At 53.9% G+C, this 18,859-nt stretch overlaps 1 protein-coding gene across 24 annotated transcripts in view; it reads left to right on the top strand.

Annotated features, from left to right (window-relative positions):
• NLRC5 (NLR family CARD domain containing 5) overlaps positions 1-18,859 on the top strand; it is an 85,751-nt gene that overhangs the window by 51,779 nt on the left and 15,113 nt on the right. For 16 of the 24 annotated variants that reach the window (XR_006605579.1, XM_045076089.1, XM_045076085.1 and 13 more), the window contains 13 exons: positions 803-892; positions 1,637-1,681; positions 2,617-2,706; positions 3,592-3,675; positions 7,381-7,464; positions 10,185-10,274; positions 10,465-10,527; positions 13,268-13,354; positions 13,649-13,732; positions 14,391-14,480; positions 14,796-14,909; positions 16,373-16,456; positions 16,543-16,626. Coding sequence is in view for 23 of the 24 variants with exons in the window: in XM_045076089.1 (XP_044932024.1) it covers positions 803-892; positions 1,637-1,681; positions 2,617-2,706; positions 3,592-3,675; positions 7,381-7,464; positions 10,185-10,274; positions 10,465-10,527; positions 13,268-13,354; positions 13,649-13,732; positions 14,391-14,480; positions 14,796-14,909; positions 16,373-16,456; positions 16,543-16,626 (1,089 nt within the window). In the remaining variant the exon portion in view is untranslated. The remainder of the gene's footprint in view (positions 1-802; positions 893-1,636; positions 1,682-2,616; positions 2,707-3,591; positions 3,676-7,380; positions 7,465-10,184; positions 10,275-10,464; positions 10,528-13,267; positions 13,355-13,648; positions 13,733-14,390; positions 14,481-14,795; positions 14,910-16,372; positions 16,457-16,542; positions 16,627-18,859) is intronic. The other 8 variants (XM_045076092.1, XM_045076100.1, XM_045076105.1 and 5 more) reach the window with 4 other exon arrangements.

The raw sequence follows: 18,859 nt of genomic DNA on the forward strand, positions 1-18,859 counted from the left end.
GTTGGATTCTCTGTGTGACCTTAGACAAGTTCCATGACCTCTCTGGGCTTCAGGTTCTCAGGGAACACCTAAAGTGGGGGGGGAGGGGGCGCGTACGCTTGCGCCTATGGATGTGGTAGGGGGCTTTGGTTTTGGCTACAACTTTAGAATGGGTTCTAGCCTGAGGGCCCTGCCTTCTCAGTCTTTCTGGGGGATCTGGGAAAATGGGGTTGCCTCTGTTCCTGTTCCGGCCTGTTTGTGGGCATTGCAGGCAAATTATATGTAGATTGGTGCTTTGGGGCAAATCCCTGTGTGGCCTTCTCAGTACTGAGGAATCATCTGAGCCCCGGCCTGTGAGATCTGTGCTCCCCTACCCATGCCTGTGCCAGAGGAGGGCGGCATTTAACGGCAAATAGAAAACACCCTGACAGCTTGACAGACCCGAAAAAAGGAAAAGCTTTGTCCCTGCCTTTTGAACAGAGGCCTTGCATTTTTATTTTGCACTGGGCCCCACCTTCAGATGGGGAAACTGAGGCACAGCACCGGCCTGAAAGCACTCCCCAGATTCATGCAGACCCAGATAACCAGAGTTCTAATCCCAGCTCTGTTGCCAACATGTCTCATAACCTTGAGCAAGACCTTACCACTTTCTGGGCCTCAATTTTCCCATCTGTACAATGGGGAGTCAGAAGAGGTACCTTCTAGCCGTCTGGGGGTCATCGGGACTCAAGGACAGCCCTCCCCTGCCCTGGGCTCTGACCACAAAGAGGGTGTCTGTGAGTCTCAGGTGAGCTCCATCAACATCTGCCCTGTGATTCTCCAGCCTCAGTGAGAACGGTTTGTCCCTGGATGCGGTGTTCATGTTGACCCCGTGCTTCTCCACTCTGCCTTGGCTCCTTCACTTGGACATCAGGTCAGTGTGGCTCTGGGCCCCCTCCCTGCCCCCTGACCCCATGGGCCACTGTGCTTCCTTGTCTGTCCCATTCACAATGTTGCCTCTCAGGGTCCTGCGTGGCACCAGGCCCCGTGAGCATGTGGTAGGTGTCTGCTGAATGAATGAATGGACGATGAATGAAAGTAGCCTCAGGACACTGCTGTCTCTCCAAGTTTGCCATGGGACATGATCCATGATCTCCCTTACTCACGCTCTGGATCCTCCCAGGAGACGTTTATGGAAATCTGTGGCTCCCTGATGGAGGTTGGGTGCCCAAGAACTGGTCCCGGTTTCTGGAGCTGATAAGAACATAGAAGGGAGGCCTCCCAGCCAGGCAGCCTGGGCCAAGCCATGCAGATGAGCCATGGTTTCAGTGGGGTCTGCCCCTTCCCCCAACTTTCTCCTTCCAAGAACGGGAGGTATGGGCACTGACAGATCAAGTTCAAATCCAGGCTCATCACTTAACCTGCTGTGCAGCTTTGAGCAGTCACTGGTCCTCTCTGTGCCCATTTTTCTCATCCTTCAAAGGGGAGTAAGACTATGCCCTTATCTGACAGCCTTATCGTCCCGGTGGAGGTGTGCTTTGTATGTGCCTCAGTCTGTGTCGTTATGCTTAGTATGTTATACGTTGTTGTATTTGCTGAGAGAGTGGGCCACCATCCAGGCCCTCCGTGGCCAGGCCATCTGGTCTCTCTCAGACAGCTGCGTCCTCTCTGTCTGCAGCTCTGACAGCCAGCGTGTCGTCCTGAGAGGTGACAGAAGAGGCAGGTGAGGAGGGAAAGCTCCGAGGAGGGGAGGATGGGCTCCCCCTCCCCCTGGCCTCCATTTCCTACAGGAGCCCCCTACCCCAACCCCACACTGACCACTGTTGCTCTAGAGTAACCCACTCAGGTCTGGCACCCCTTCTGCAGATGAACCCCTGTGTCCATCAGTTCACAGTAATTGGCTACTTAGCTCTCTCCGGAAAGGAGGCAGGGCAGCTGGGGAGGGAGACACGATGTGGGGGGGGGGGGGTGGCAGAACAGGTGCTCGCTCAGGGCTGCTGAGTGGGAGGGAGGGCGGCCAGCCTCTGCCCCTCGGGACCTCTGCAGACTCCCGACTTCATATGAGTCACCACCCTTCACACTCTGGGTATGGCGTTCGAGAAGCCAAGAACGGTTGGTGCTCTGAAAAAGTTTCCACACCTTTGCAGTAAACAAGGCATCAGTTCTGCACAGATGTTCCCAGCTGCCCCCTAGTGGGGCTGGGCCCCCTGGTCTCTCATGGGAGGTTGGCAGGCCCAGGGGCGGCCTAACGTGGAGCTGGGGAGCCGGGCAGCTGGGCAGAGGGCCTTCCCAGCTAAGGTGTCAGGGGAGGCATTGTCAGACCAGCCGGGCTGCCCGAAGCTGGAGTGGCCCAAGGCCAGGGTGGTCTTGCGTCCTGGGCCAGGGTCTCAATTTCTGAGCACTCTCTGGGTTCTCGAAGCCTAGAAAGTGGAAGGCCGGGTATGATCAGAGGGAGGAGGGGTTCTGTCCTGGCCCCCCCCTGACCTAGCCAGGTGCTGCCACCCGGGCAGGTGTAAGCTCCCAACTTTTCTCACTCTGGCATCTGTATAGGGAGGGACTTGATGGTCCCTAGGCCCCCTGCAGCCCTGACCTCTGAGTCTTGTCTTCCCATGTGTGTGTTGCAAACTTTCCTCTCAAAAATGGCCTCCCCACTTCAAGGGATCGATTGACTGGTGGGTCCTTGCCAGACTTCCCAGCTGGAGCCCAGTCCTCGGCCTTTCATAAGCGCTGCGTCCCCAGGAGCCTCTGGTACTGTCTTTACCCACTTCTTTTTCGGGGGGAACCATGATACAGTGAAGAGTTGGGGAGTGAGGAGAGCCTGGGGCCTGGGGCTGGGGGAAGAGAGTTTGAGAGAAGGAAAAGAAAGGGGGCCAGTATGAGGGCTGGTGAGGGGGCTGCTGGGCCCAGTGTTCTCCCCAGAGAAAAGATTCCACACTGTTTTTCAGAAGACCTCCCAGCTCTGCCATGGCCGTGTGACCATGGCTGGGCCCCTCCCCTCTCTGGGCCTTGATTTCCTCACCTAGGAAGAGAGATGCCTCATCTGGGGCCCAAACAGGGTTATCCAGAGGAGAAGTGGGAGGAATGTCCTAGGCAGGTGGGTCAGTCTCGGCAAAGGAAGGCCCTGAAGAGGGAAAGTTTAGCTCTGGAGAGGCACGTCAGTGTGGCTGGCATACACAGGGCCCGTGGAGGCAAGAGAAGCCATGGAAAAGGCCCTTCGCTTTTAGCCTGAGAGTAATAGGGAGCCACAGGGGGATTAAGCGCCTGAGAAGCATGGTCAGATTTGCACAGTTAAAAAATAAGCCCCTGGTAAGTGGAAAAGTATTGCAGGGACGCAAGGGCAGAATTGGAGGGTGTTAAAGTGGTCCCAGCAAGTGACAATGGTGGCCCAGACTCTGGCAAGGGCAGTGGGGAGGCACCGGAATGGAGCAAGGACAGCTAGGCACTAGGAGGCCTTTACCGTCACTTAGTGGTGGGGATCGGGCTGTAGGGGAGACTTGGGGTGCAGAGCGTGCCCTGCACGGGGACGATCCTACAGCCTGGAGATTGAGAAGGAGGGGTGGAGAGAGAAGGGGAGAGCCCCTGGGGCTGTACACCCTGGGCCCTCTCTGACCCCCTGCCCCTGCCCCCTTTTAGCCTCAGGCAGTGTCAGCTGGAACCCCTGAGCCTCGCCTGCCTCTGTGAGACTCTGAAGAAGTGTCCAGGGCCTCTGGAAGTCAAGTAAGTAAGGGGGAGCACAGTCCTAGAGGTCCCAGTGGGGGCATCTGCCCAGTGACTTGGTTGAGAGTGTACTGGTTAGAGGCCGGGTGAGTTCTTCCTGGTCCCCAACCCTTGGAGCCCTACCCTGCCCCTCACCTACCTGTAGCAGGCTCCTCGTGTCCCGTTAGGGCACCCTACCCTTCTACCAGTAGAGGCTGTGCTAGGCCCAGGGCTCCCTCTTCAGCATTTGCTCAACCCGGGGCATCTGGGAGCCCCAGTCTGCTCCCTCTACCCCTGGAGCCTCACCCGGCACCCCCCATGCCTGCCTCCGTAGCTGGAGCATGTCCCTTCTGAGGGCCCCCCCCCCAGGGCCTCCCTCTCCTGGTTACCCACTCATCTAGCCCAGAACCCCCAGGGTCTGGGACCAGAGACTCGACCTGGAGTCAGGAGTCCCGGCTCAGCCAGCTTCGGGCTGGGTGACCTTGGGCACATGGTTCTAACTCGGCGTGCCTCTGCTTGGTCGCCTGTAGAGATGGGCAGCTTTCCTTTGTCCTCCTTGTTGTCACTTTATCACAATTACCTTACAGGAAAGATGTGGTCTGGGCACAGGATCGGCTTTGGCCTATTCAGAGCTACAGACCCCTCTGTGTTCCCCGGCTGCACTTGACATGGTTTTCCCATGATGACGGTCATTGTTCTTGCTTTCCCGCTTGCATCTCTGGTGCCCTCCTGGCCCTTGCGAGCAGCTCATCTACGGTCACCCAGGGTCCATCCTTCTGTGCCTCTCTCCATGTGCGCGCACACGGGGGCCCGGAACAAAGGGGGTTTTAACATCATTATCAGACATAGGATTTTACCATGTCAGATCTCCGCAGCCAGCTCTTGTCTCAGGACAGTACATCATGACTTCCCTGGAATGTGCAGTCCAGGAACTTTTAAATAAGCGCTTATTTTTGAATAAGTTAAGGCTTGATTTACAGAAAAGTTGCAAAGTTAGTGCAGAGAGTTCCGCTGCCCCTAGCCCCCCGTGGTTAGTATCACCCGTCATGGTCCATTTGTTGCGACTGGGAAGCCAGCCTTGCTTGCTACATTCACCACACTCCAGGCTTTCCTCAGATGTCCCTGGTTTTTCTTCCTAAGACCCTTTCTCTGACCCAGCATCCCGTCCAGGATCCCGCATGGCGTTTAGGCGTCATGTTCTCAGCCTCTCTGGTCTGTGACGGTTTGTCAGTCTTTGTTTTGCATAACTTTGACAGCTTTGAGGCGTACTCAATAGAGAGTTTGCAAAATGGCCCTCCGTGTGGGTGTATCTGATATTTTTCTGATGGGTAAACTGGGGTTCTGGGTCTGGGGGAAGAAGACCGCAGAAGTGCAGCACGCTTCTCGTCCCATCTCAGAGGCGCGTGCTGTCGACTTAGGACTGTTGATGTTGACCTTGACGACCTGCTGATGTTGACCTTGACGGCCTGGCTCAGGAAGTGTTTGTCAGGTTTCCCCACTGTGAAGTTACTTTTTAATTAAAAAAAAACACACACTTCGGGGACGCCTGGGTGGCTTAGTTGGTTAAGCGGCTGCCTTCGGCTCAGGTCATGATCTCAGCGTCCTGGAATCGAGTCCCACATTGGGCTCCCTGCTCCGCAGGGAGCCTGCTTCTCCCTCTGCCTCTGCCTGCCTCTCTGTCTGCCTGTGCTCGCTCACTCTCTCTCCCTCTATCCCTGACAAATAAATAAATAAAATCTTTAAAAAACAAAAACACACTTCTATTATGGACACTTTGGGGCATATATGAAAGCAGAGAGAGTAGTGGAATGGACCCTCACTTCCCGTCTGCCTTCCTCAGTAATTACCATGCCGTGGCCCCAGCACACACCTGTACACACAGTATTTTGAAGCAAGTCCCAGACACCTCTTAACTTCGTCTGTAGTTATTGTAGTATATGTAGCTCAAAGGTAAGTGCCTTTTTTTGAAAGGTTTTATTTACTTATTTGAGAGAAAGTGAGTTGGAGGAGGGACAAAGAACCTGAAGCAGACTCTGGGCTGAGCGCAGAGCCCAGAGTGGGGCTTGATCTCACGACCTGAGGTCATGATCTGAGCTGAAGCCAAGAGCTGGCCACTTAACTGACTGAGCCGCCCAGGCGCCCCTGTTTATTTTAGTATAACCACAAAACCATTATCAGACCTAAAATATTTGGGGGGGGGGTCTTTTGTTGCTCTCTCTCTCTCTCTCTATCTATATATATACTTTTTATTTAAATTCAAGTAATTAACATAATGTATTACTGGTTTCAGAGGCGGAGGTCAGTGATTCATCCGTCTTATGCAACTCCCAGGGCTCATTACATCACGTGCCCTCCTTCATGCCCATTTATTTTTTCATATCTGTGCCTTTTAATATTAACCCTTCATAGTTTAGATGTGCCACAGGCTCCTCAGCCACACCCGTCTAGAGTCTAGATGGACGCCCAGGCCACTTCCAGCAGTGCGGGAGCCAGGGCTGTAGAAAGCGCTTTTCTGTTGTGTAACTGTTAAGCACCTCCTGTATACCAGGCACCGGGCCAGGCCCTGGAGGGGGCACAAGGATACAGCTGGACGTCCCTGCCTGCTGTGGCTCCCCTTCTGCAGCTGGAGGCTTTGTGTCAGCTGCCCCCAGCAGCGCTGGGTGTCTGAGCACAGATGGGGGTCTGAGGGCCCCCCTCCCTCAGCTGTGGCTGGAGAAAGTGGGATAATAGCATGAAAGCACTTTGCTGAGTGCCAGGACTACGTACCAGAATATTGTTATCAACATGCTTAATGCTGAACTCCAGTAACCGGATGCTGGGGAAGGGGATGGGAATGCAGCCCCCTCCCCGAATTCTACCACTGCAGGTCTGCTCTGCCTGGGCACTGCTGGCATTCCATGTGAGATGTTGTAATGGGTTAAGTTGCCATTATTGCCTTAAAACAAAAAAGTGTCAAGCCCACACTGACTCAGCCAGAGGTCATGTTACTGTATACTGGGGGACTGGTGGGACAGGAACAGGGACAGCAAAGGGTAGAAGGGGAGAAGGCACAAGAAAGACACAGCTCAAAAGCCTCTGGGAGTGGGGAGGTTGCTCCAGACCCCTGCAGCAGCTCTATACGTCGCAGAGTGCTTAGACACTCTACTGGTCCCGGGTCTGCAGCCCAAGCAGACCCCAAAAGGTGGATGTCTGCAGTTTCTCCCAAGTGGGCTGCGTTCTGACAGATTATCCTGACAAGCGATCCGCTGGTTGGTCTGGTTTTGACGGACAACCCAAGACCCCAGCTAACCTGCACCTCAGCCCCTTTGCTGACCGGCTGTGGGCCGAGTGGCCGCCATTGATCTCACCGTGGGTCAAGGTGTCGTGCTCTTCCTAACAAGTGTCTTTTGCACAGCGCCCATCTCCAGGGCCCTCCAGATAATGCTCCCGTGAGTCCGTGACATTCGGGGAAAAGTATTAAGAGTTCCCTGGGAAAGTCACAATGCCCAGCAGCGTACTGAAACTCTGAGACGTCCTGCTGCAAAGGAAAACAATTTCGTTTGGCTTAACCAGCACTTTCCAGACTTGTGTGACCTTCGTTTTCCTCCAGCCTCAATGATAACGCAAGGGCCCGGCATTTGGAGGGAGCGTGCTGGACAGCTCCTGTCCAGAGGGCTCTGGCTGCGAGGGTGCACTCCTAGCTTTTCCCAAGCCTCCCCCGCCTCATTCAGATGCTTTGTTTCACAGATTGTCCTGTGAGGTCCTGAGTGACCAGAGCCTGGAGACCCTGCTGCACCACCTAGCCCGGCTCCCCCAGCTCAGCCTGCTGCAGTAAGACTGCTTCCCCCATCTCCCTGTGCTAGGCTGAAGGTCTTAGCTTGCAAAGCCGTCCTCTCCTTTCCCACCACTCGTTTTTCTTGGGCTTTTATTTTATCTGGGAGCTCTTCCCTAATACCTTACTCACCTTGGGGGGGGTGTGGGTGGGGGTGGGTGCTATGTGATCAGTTTCCTCATCTGTGAAATGGGACTCCTGTTCCCCAACCTCTCCCCCAGGGCTGGGGCTCCAACAAGACAGGTGTTCTCCGGGCATGTCGAGGAACGGAGGGGCTATGGCAAATGGGCTGTCGTACTTCTCACCCATGGAAAGGTCACCAGCTCCTCGAAAGGGACTTGACAGATGTAGGTGGTGTCTGTGTCACACGCCAGTTTTTAAAGGTCACCGTCTAACTCCGCCAAAGGGGAACTGAAGCAGCATCCTCCAAAGTATTTAAAACTCCACTTTCTAATTTCAGCGCAGACTGGTTAGAATTTAAAAAGGATTTACTTTAAATACTCTTCCAGCAGGGGGAAAGCAGCTGCAGCTGGGATGGAAAAACACAACGGGAAATTAAATCATACCGTTAATAACAGCAACATAAGTACTAAGGCTAAGGCTCTCTGGGACGCCCGAGGCAGCTCACTTCGCAGCCAGGATCTTGCTTGTCCCCGAGTCTTACTGGGCAGGGACGGAGGAGCCGTGGGACATTCCAGAAGTGGGCAGATGTGGCAGAGCTCGCGTCCACGCACGGCCCCCACAACGGGAGGGGCTCCTTTGAACATACAAAGTGGCAGGCTAACATGACCAGGTGGGAAGCCCCGGACCAGCGAAGGACTTCTCCGTGCTCCTAAATCTCTTCTGTCTTTGGAATGAGGTGGCCAGCCTGCCCCTCACTCGGGCTCATGCTTTGTACTACTCAATCCATACACTGTTTGGAGGGCTGGAGACACAGCTAGGCAGGGGGAGAAAAGAGTAAGTCCTCATCGTCTTGGAGCTCACCTTGTAATAGAGGTAGCTGGACCATAAGCAAGTAAGACGAATTCAGATAAGGTATCACGAATTCAGTGATAAGGTATTTGTCTAGGTGATGTGGAAAAGGGTGCCTGCAAAGGTGAGGGCAGCAGGGAATGCCTCTGAGGAGGGATGCTAAGGTTCGACCCAAAGGACGAAAGGGATCCAGTCTTGTGAAGAGCAGGGAACAGCATTTCAAACAGAGGGAAGAACATGCAGGAGGCCCTGAGGCATGATTAAACTTGGTAATCTAAAGGAACAGCCAGAAGGGTCCTATGGCAGGAGGGGAGGTAGAGAGAGGGACCTGGGCAGGGTCACACATGGCCTGGGAACCATGGGGAGGAGTTTGGGATTTTTGTCCAAGGGGACTTGAAGGACTAGAGGTGTGATGTGTGTTTTCTTTTTCTTTTTTTAAAAGATTTTATTTATTTGTCACACAGAGAGAGCACGCATGAGCAGGGGGAGTGGCAGGCAGAAGGAGAGGGAGAAGCAGGCTTGATCCCAGACCCTGGGATCATGACCTGAGCCAAACAAAGGCAAACGCTTAACCGACGAAGCCACCCAGGCACTCCTGTGATGTGTGTTTTCAAAAGCTCAGTGTAGGGGCTCCTGAGTGGCTCAGTTCGTTAAGCATCTGCCTTCACCTCAGATTGTGATCCCAAGGTCCTGGGATCGAGCCCCATGTCTGGCTCCCTGCTCTGTGGGGAGCCTGCTTCTCCCTTTCCCTCTGCCTGCTGCTCCCCCTGCTTGCATTCTTTCTCTGTGTCAAATAAATAAATAAAATCTTAAAAAAAAAATAAAGAAAAGAAAAGCTCAGTCAGGGTGCTGGGTAGAAAACAGGTTGGGGGACAAGGGTGGAAATGAGAGCAGGGAAGAGGCTGTGTAAGGTTGGAGATGGTGGGTCCGGGATTGGTGGGGCTGGGGCGGAAGCAGGTCGATCCAGGATGCATCTTGAGAGTAGAACAGACAAGACAAGCAGAGGCGGGTTTATGGGGCGAGGGAAGTAGAAAGGCCAAGGACGCCTCCAAGGGCAAGACGGAGCCATCTCACTTTCACTAAAACAGTGGTTCCCAGCTGGGGGGACTTTGCTTCCCAGAAATACATGGCCATGGAGACATTTTCAGTTGTCGCGGCAGTGGGAAGTGGACAGGGACAGGGAGAATTACGGAAGAGTTCAGTGTGTAGAGGTCTGCTGTACCGCTGAACACCCTACTGGACAGCCCCAACAACGAGTTATCTAGCCCCAAATCTGATAGATAACTAGCCCTGGATTTGGGGTTGAGAAACTGCTCCAAGGGCCTAAAGCTTCCCGCACCCCGTCAGGAGGACTGGGCTGTTAAGTCTGTACTTGAGGCCAGAAACAATATAATCATAAAACAAGCATGGGTATCCCTCTAGGCAGTACAGCAACTTGATGTAATTAAGTCTTCACGACACCCTAGAGGAAGGTATCCCACAGGTAGTCCTGTTTTCTGGGTAAGGAAACTGAGGCTCAGAGAGGTTAAGTGACTCTTCCAAGGACACACAGCCGGTAAGCAGAACGGGAGCTCAAAGCCAGGTCTACTCGACTTGAAGTCTCTATTTGTTCCCCTTGAGTCCCTGCCCGCCTTCTTACTGCCTCGCTGACCTCCCTTTGCTTCCCCTCCGGCCCATCCAGGCTACTTGCCCACTCTTGGCTTGGCTCCAACTTGCCTACATAAGGCCCCGCTCCTTTCCTTCTCAGGCTAAGCCAGACGAGGCTGTCCCCGAAGAGCCCCCTCCTGCTGGCCGACTTCTTCAGCCTGTGCCCACGGGTTCAGAAGGTGGATCTCAGGTGGGCATCACCCTAGGACAACCGGCTCTAGCCTTGGAGGGTTGTGCCCTGTCTGGTGGGTGGAAGGGTGTCAGGTGGAGGAGGTAGGACCCAAGTCAGGGGCATGGCTTCTGCAGGAAGGGGCGCCTGCCCCCAGGGGCATCCTGAGGCTGTGGCCAAGGGCGGCTGACTCAGGTGCTTTCTGCTCCAGGTCCCTGTGTCACGTGACCCTGCACTTCAGGTCCAGCGAGGAGCCGGAAGGCAAATGCTGTGGGTAAGTCCCTGAAACCGTGCCCAGGCAGCTGGTAGGTACTGGGGACAAGTAGACCCGCCTCTTGGATGCCTAGAGCAGAGTACAGCTTGCCTCCCATGGGCCATTTCCTTGAAAGGACCCAGTAGGGAGGCTTGTTTCCTTCAACACAAAGAAGCAGAGGTCCAGAGAGGGCCGGGCTTTGACAAAGGCACATAAGGAGGACCTGTCAGACTAGGCCAGAGCTCACGGGCCTGGTCCAAGGAAAATGACTTTGTAACAGGCCGACTGGGCTTTAATCCCAGCTCCACGGGGCCTGGACCCTTGCACGAGCTCCTTAACCTCTGTGTTCCGCGGCTTCCACAGCAGAAGAGGGAGCCAGCATATCGAAGGCTGTTTGCAAGGATTAACCGAGACGATGTGTAAAGCAGGTCTCACTCCCAGACACGGGAGTCCCTGCGCAGCTGCCTCCTGGACCCGTGCTCCATGGCTGCCTGAGGTACTGCCTCAGAGGCAGGATAATGGGGCAGAGGGCAACCTTCACCCGCAGAGATGATGTTTCTGGGAGCCGATGCTGCTGGCTTGCCGAGAGGCCTCGGACCAGACCCTTTTCTCGTCGGCCTCAGCCTCCTCAGCTGTGAAGTCACAATAAATAGGAGAATCAAGATATGTTGAATATCTGCAGGATGCCATTCTAGAGCCTTCTGCTTGTTGTGTCCCATATGCCTCACGGCTGTAATCCCACAGTAGGAAGGGGGCCATCGGGACTCTGAACCCTGGCCATTCCACTGTGCTCCTCAGCCCAGGGCAGACAGACTTTTCCCCGTAAAGGTTAGATTGGAAGGAGTTTGCGGTTTTGCAGGCCACACGATCTCTCTGACAGCCACCCAACCCCACCATTGTAGCTTGAAAGCGGTGCAGACAGTAGGTAAAGCGATGCCCCCACGCCCCCCGTGCTGGTAAGACACGTTTATAGACGTGGAGACTGACATTTCGTGTGTTGTGAGTGTGTCAGAAAGTCGCCTTCTTCTGATTTTTTTTTCTCCACCGTTTGAAAAATGGAAAAATTTATTCTTAGCTTGCAAAAACCAGGCGGCCCTGGGCCGTAGTTTCCCACCTCCTGCCTGAGGCCAATGCTACCCCTGAATTGTTTCTAGAATGCCTGAATTGTTTCTAAGCCCACAGTTTCCAAAATGCAGGACAGAGACCAGGATGAGAGGATTTTTCAGGAGGTTGGGCACAAGTATGGTAGTACAACATCACCCGAGTCCCTTCGTGAGGTCATTATTCCCGTTTTGATTCTCAATCTGATTAAGGCCAAGAGGAAGTCTGGGTGGGGGGTTGGCCTGACTTCAGCACGGTCCTAACACTTCCTGGGTCCCGTTCTTAATCAAGGGGGAGAGCCGTCAGCCAGAACATTCTGGCTCAAATTTAAGGATGATATTTGGCTCTCATTTCACGTGTCCCTGTGGTTTGTTTGCGGCATCCATGTCCCTTTTCCAACTAAGCGAATGATATGAGGTTTCCTTTTGCAATAAATGCATCCAGTGAAAAGAATGAGCTGATTTAAAAATAGGAAGTAAATAATAGTATAATAAGGAATTTGGGAATGGGAGACAATCAAGAAGGAGAGAAACAGCAATTAAAAATTTGAGATACTGGGACGCCTGGGTGGCTCAATGGGTTAAGCCACTGCCTTCAGCTCAGGTCATGATCTCAGGGTCCTGGGATCGAGCCCTGCATCGGGTTCTCTGCTCAGCAGGGAGCCTGCTTCCCCCTCTCTCTCTGCCTGCCTCTCTGCCTACTTGTGATCTCTCTTTCTGTCAAATAAATAAATAAATCTTTAAAAAAAAATTCAAGATACTGATTTTAGATACTTTCTGATTTTAAGATTCTTCTTCTTTTTCCCTGTTTTCTGGGTTTTTTTTTTTTTGTTTTTGTTTTTGTTTTTTTTAGTTGTTAGCTGGTGACGATAGGTCCTTCTTTTACCTGACTGTATAGTCTTAATTTAGACCTTCCAAAGGCAGATCTACTGTTACTTTTTGTGTGGCTATTTATTCATTTTTATTAGAGTAGAGGTGGCCTTCAACATTGTGTTAGTTGCAGGTGTACAACCTAATGGTTGGACAGCTCTGTGCGTTAGGCATTGTTCGCCGTGATGGGGACAGTCGCCGTCTGTCACTGTACAATGTTATTACAGTATCGCTGACTATATTCACTCTGCTCTACTTTTCATCTTATGCTTTACATCATCCCCTTGACGTATTTTGTAACTGGAAGTTGGTATCTCTGAATCCCCTTCACCTCAATTCCAATGGCAAAGGCAAGAGCAGACATCACGCTTCTTCTCTCCCTCCCCACCTCGCATGTCTGTTCATTAACGTGACCCCCAGGTCTGGAGCTGTCCAACTTGAGCTTGAATCAACCACGGAGAGATCCTTGGCCCTACGGTTTCTGATTCAGTAGTCTGGGCCCAGTTCTAGAATAGAATTTGCATCTGAAAGAGTTCCCAAGTGATGCGGGGGTGCGGCTGGGAGTCCCTGTCTGAGAACCACCTCCCCAGAAGGAGCCCAGGGGGGCGAGGTGGGATCTGCTGTGCCCAAGGGGAAAGTGGTGGAGGACAGAGAGTTCCAGAGAATCCAGCCTTGGCTGAGGTCCCATGGGAGCTGGAGGCCACACCCAGGACAAGCCCGGGCATGGGCAGAGCGGGTTTGAGTGGCTCAGCGCCCCACCCACACCCCTGGGCTTGCTGCCCCTCTTCCAGCAGGTTCACGGGCTGTGGCCTCAGTCAAGAGCACGTGGAGCCACTGTGTTGGTTGCTGAGCAAATGTGAAGACCTCAACGAGCTGGAGTAAGTTGGGGCATGGGAGGAGGGAGAGGAGCATGGGAGCACATGCCTGGGAGGCACTGGAGGGGGGGGGGTAGGTGTGTGTGAGCATGCGTGTGCGTGTGTGCAGGTCCTCAGCACCTGATGGGGGCAGTGCAGAGCTGTTGTGTCCCCTGGCGATCCTTCTGGGGTGCTGGCATTGATGGTGTGGTGGGGGTGGGCATGGTGGTCTCCATTCGCGGTCATGGGGACTGCGGAGAACGGTCTCTGGCTGGAGGGCACATCAAACGGCTGAAGACCTCTTCTTGCCTCTTGCAGCCTCTCAGCCAACATGCTGGGTGATGACGGGCTCAGGTGCCTCCTGGAATGTCTGCCTCAGTTGCCTGTCTCCGGTTCGCTTGAGTAAGTGAAGAGCAGCCTGGGGGACAGCCAGGAGGAAGACCCCCACCCCCACGCTAGGCAGAGCCCCCACCAGACATCCAGGAGAGGCTGTGACTACAGCATGGTGACCCAGGCTGACTTTGGGATGGGGAAGTGACAGTGGCTAACCCGCAGACCCAGGGTCTCAGCTGTCCTGGCTTCTAGTCCCTCCTGTCCCTGAAGCCCCTCTGACTAAATCTGCAGGACACAGATTTGGAGATGTCCCCACAGCAGGGAGGGTCCCTGGGAAGTCACCATAGTCTCAGCCGATCTCCCAGGTGATCTGGGAGACTAGCGACCAGAGCCCAGATATAGCAGGTTGCTAGGCAACTGAGCTTTGGACTCTGGGTGTCCCTGAGCCCCTGAGCTGTCAGCCTGGCCCCGCCAAGCCTGTGTCAGCCCCAGTGGGTTCAGCTCCTGAGGACACAGGGCCCGGTGCCCGTCCTGCCCATGTGGGGAGAGTGCCCTCTGGCCTCGCTCTGGACCGCAGTGTCTGCTCCTGGAGAGTGGACGCTAGGACATTGAGGACTGTCCTCCCAGAGATGACAACCAGAGGAGAGGAGAGAAGGGGGACTGGGCAGGGCTGCCCTGAGGTGCTGCCTCTACCCACCACTCATCCTGAACCTCATTTCTCTTCCAGCCTGAGTCACAACAGCATCTCCCTAGAAAGTGTCCTGGGCCTGGTGAAGATTCTCCCCTCCTGCCCACGCGTCCAGGAGGCCTCTGTGAAGTAAGACACTGGTGCCACTGCTCACACCGGGAAGAAGCAAGACTGCCGTGCTTAGCAGTCCTCTGTCTGTGTGACTTGGGGCAACTTGCAGCCCTCTCTGAGTCTCAGGGTTCCCTGAATGGAGGACCATGGTTTTTATCCTCTGAGGCCTAGGTGACGTGGGGACCGGGGAGGTCACCGAGTGGGAAAGGCCAGGATTCAGTGTCCTCACAGAATGAGTTGGGGGGGTCTCCTGTGGTCTCGCCTTCTGGGGCTTCCACCTGCTTTTGTCCCATGGGCCCAGCCCCCTTCCCTCCTGCACCCCCTGGTGTCTAGGGCTCTGGAGTCTGGGCTTCCGGCTTCCCCACACCCTTCTCTCCACAGCCTGGGCTCTGAGCAGAGCTTCTGGATCCACTTCTCCAGACAGGAGAAGGCCAGGAAGACCCTGAGGTAAGTCCTGGTCTGGAGTGTGGGACCAAGGGGAGGGAGTGGGGAAGAGGAGGCTGACCCTGAGGCAGCTCTATTATTTGCCAGCTGTGTGACCTCGAACAAGTGACTTAACTTCTCTGTTTCAGTTCTTCATCTGTAAAAGGGTAATAATAGTTAAGACCTGGCCCTTAGTGTTATTACGAGGCTTAAAGGAGTCGATACGTACAAAGGGTCTGGCAAGGGCCTGGCTCACTTGAGCCCTGTGTCAGTTGCTGGGAGCCTGGGGTGTTCTCTCTCTCAGCCTAACCACCACCGCCTTGGGTCACTTCCTCTGAATGTCTTTCTTCCTCTGTGATCATGGCCTCTGAACTGGGCCCCTGCCTCTGGCCAGGCCTCCTCCAGTCCCTTCACTTCATGGCACCCAGAGGGATCTTCCCAGCACACTTGGGACGGTGTCACTCCAGAGTGCTAAGCCCTGCCGTGGCTCCTCATTGCCCCCAGGATCACGTTCAGATTCCTTATCTCGGTCTAGCTTGGTCTCCTCTCCCTCAGTCTGATCTGGGTGCCACTTCCCATCATGGTCCTCCTCACCGCCCCCAACATCGTACACAGATACACCACACCCCACCCCACCACACACGTAATGCACACACTCCACATGCATGTACACAACTCACACACGCCCACACACCGTACAGACACACGCCACCCATACATGCCCACACATCCATGGAACACACACATACACACCCACAACACACCCATAACACACATGCACACACATATTCAGCCCAAGGGACCTTCACTCCTTACTCAGTGAACATACACTGCCCGATGAAGCTTCCCTCCTGCCCAGCATTCAGCCCGACGCTCTCTTCCTTGTAGTTGCCAAGATAAACGTCTCCCAGTCCTTTCCTGTCAGCCTCTTGGAAGTCCCCAGGTGTCCCTGTCCCATGACCATGACCGGCCCTGTGAGGCCCGTCTGCAGGCCACCCAGGGCTACGGTGCCAGGAGTGTGGGGCCCCAGCAGGAATCCCAGGCCTCGTCCCTCCCAGGGAGCCTGCAGTAAAGGGGTACGGGGGAGGACGGCCGTGGCGGAGGTTTGGGCCTAGGGTCAGGCTGGCGTGGACCGAAACAGGATTCCACCCATAAATGACATGGTTGGAATCGCATGAGATGCTGTGTATAAGGCAAGCTCCTCCAGTTACCCAGACGCTGGCCCAGGGCCTGGTAGCATGGAGTGCGGGCTCAATAAGGGACACACCTGCCCTTTCTTGGCAGTGGGCGGGGTGATCTCTCTCAAGAGATAGCTCTCAAGAGAGCGGGAGCTGCATCATGGGCCTGTTCTCAGGTCCTGATTCCAAGCCTTTGTCCTCTGTGTGGGGCACCCCGCCGGCCCTAGGGGAGATGGGAAGAGGCAGGACAGCAGCCCTGGAGCCCCAGCAGGCCTCACCTGGGCTCTGCCTCTTCCCCTCTGCCCGCAGGCTAAGCCAGTGCAACTTTGGGCCAGAGCATGTGTCCAGACTGGCCACCGGCCTGAACCAGGCCCTAAAGCTCACGGCTCTCACGTGAGTCACTGGGCCCACCCATGGGAGTGGGGGAAGGGTGGGGGCTCCCAGTGAGAGCCACCCCGGTGACGGACCTCTGTCCCCAGGCTGACCCGGTGCTGCCTAGGCCTGGAGCAGCTGACGCGACTGCTGAGTCTGCTGAGGTGGCCGGTGGGGCTGTTCAGTCTCAGGTACTGTCTCGCTCAGGGCCCCCAATAAAGGGTCTCCCCCAGGATCGTGCCCCCAGCCACATCCCGTACCCCACCCTGCCACCTGAGCCCTGCCTTTAGCCCCAGAAACCCCCTCAGGCCCACGGAGAGGCTGCCGTCCTTGAGGTGGGCATCTCCTTGGGCACTGAAGAAAAACAAGAACCCGAAGAGGACAATAACATAGCAGATACAGGGTGTGCCTGCTCAGGGGGATCATTTTAAAACTTCCAGAAAAGGGTTGCTGAAGGGGAGGGGGAAGGGAGTACGGGGACACTGCGTGACAGGCATTAAGGAGGGCATGGGATGGAATGAGCACTGGGTGTTCTAGGCCCCTGAAGAATCACTAAACTCTGGGTCTGAAATAGTAGTACACTGTAAGTCAACTATTGTGAATTTAAATCACAAAGCAAATAAATAAATAGAAAAGAAATTTTTCAGAAAAAGCAGAGAAGTTACCAGCAGTAGAGAGAAGTTACCAGCAGTAGAAAGACTCCTGTCCTGAGACCCTGGGCTTGGCGGTTATTGGGGGTTCTTTATGCTTGCTTCATCTTTTTTTTCTTTTTTTTTTTTTGGCTAAATTGTCCTCAAGTTATAGATCTTGTAAAACACGCCTCCTAAACATTTCACCACGAATTTTAAAAAAACGAGGGGCGCCTGGGTGGCTCAGTGGTTTAAGCCTCTGCCTTCGGCTCGGGTCATGATCTCGGCGTCCTGGGATCGAGCCCCACATCGGGCTCTCTGCTCAGTGGGGAGCCTGCTTCCTCCTCTCTCTCTGCCTGCCTCTCTGCCTACTTGTGATCTCTCTCTGTCTATCAAATAAATAAATTAAAATCTTACAAGACCAGTGCTCTAACCCCTGAGCTATGGAGCCAGCTGCTAAATTAAAATCTTAAAAAAAAAAAAAAAAAACGAGGACATTTTGCACACAATCGCAGTTGAATGAGGATTCCCAAGAGAATCAGATCCAGTCTGATCTAAAAGGTCCCACTGTCCCCAAATGGGGTAGCTGGTACGTCGGACCCAGAAGCCAGTCAGGCAGCACACTGGCGTGGAGTAGTGATGATGGCTTTTAGGACTCTAAGTCCATGTCACACACGCCCCTGCCCTGCTTTCCTCTTTTACATCACTGACCTGTGGACAAAAGCGCCAACTGGGCCGTGTCTACACTGGCTGGCTCTGTCTGGTAGCTTCCCCCTGACTTTCCTGGAATGGAACTTAGACCCAAATGCCCCATGAGACTCAGTTACATATCTGGGTCCCAAACCCTGAGTTCATGGCCGGGGCTCGGCACGTCTCAGCACAGCCAGTGACGAGGCCGGTGAGGTCTCGTGGCTGTCCCAGATGCCGTTCTCCTTCAGTTGTGGTACAACAGACCTAACAAAATCTATCCTCCTAACCATCTTCAAGGCTGAAGTTCAGGAGTGTTAAATGCAGCCTCATTGTTCTGCATCCACAGCTCTTTTCTTGGAAAACTGAAACTTCACTCCCAAGACACACAACCCCGCTTCCCCCTCCCCCAGCTCCCAGCAGCCACCATTCTCCTTCTGAATCCACGGTTCGGGCTGCTCTAGGGACCCTGTCTAAGTGGGATCGGGCAGGATTTGTCCTGTCTATGACTGGCTTGTGTCACTGCATCACGGCCTTAGGGTTCATCCCCATTGAAGCAGGCATCAGAATTTCCTTCCTTTTCCAAGCTGACTGATGTTGCTTTGTACATAGACACCGTGTTCCGTTGATCCGTCCGTCCGTCCATCCGTGGACCCTTGGGTGGTTCCACCTTTTGTCTGTGGTTCTTTATGCTACTGCGACCGTGGTGTCCAGATACCTCTTTGTGTCTCTGCCTTCAGTTCTTGTGGGTATCTACCCAGCATTGCTGGCTCACCCAAAATAACGCTTTAAAATAAAACTTTTCATACTCTAAAAATAATCCTTCCTCGTCGTAGAGATTTGTGGAAAATCCAGATGAACATAAGAAAATAGTACTTTGAAAAAGAAAAAAAAACTCAACATAACTTCAAAAGCAGAAATATCTTAAACAACTCTCTTTTTTCCTGCTCCTAAATTAATGCACGCACATTGTAGAAAGTCCGGAAAAATATTGGAAACTAAGGAAGAAGGGGAGAAACCCCTCGTGAGAATTCTACCATCTAAACAACTGTCGTCAACTTTTAATAGATTTTTCTTGAATCTCTGTCTTCCCATTTCTTTTTTTCCA

Source organism: Mustela putorius, unplaced genomic scaffold, assembly GCF_011764305.1.
Source record: "Mustela putorius furo isolate JIRA1106 unplaced genomic scaffold, ASM1176430v1.1 tig00000174_pilon_pilon_pilon, whole genome shotgun sequence".
NCBI classification, from domain to species: Eukaryota; Metazoa; Chordata; class Mammalia; order Carnivora; family Mustelidae; genus Mustela; species Mustela putorius.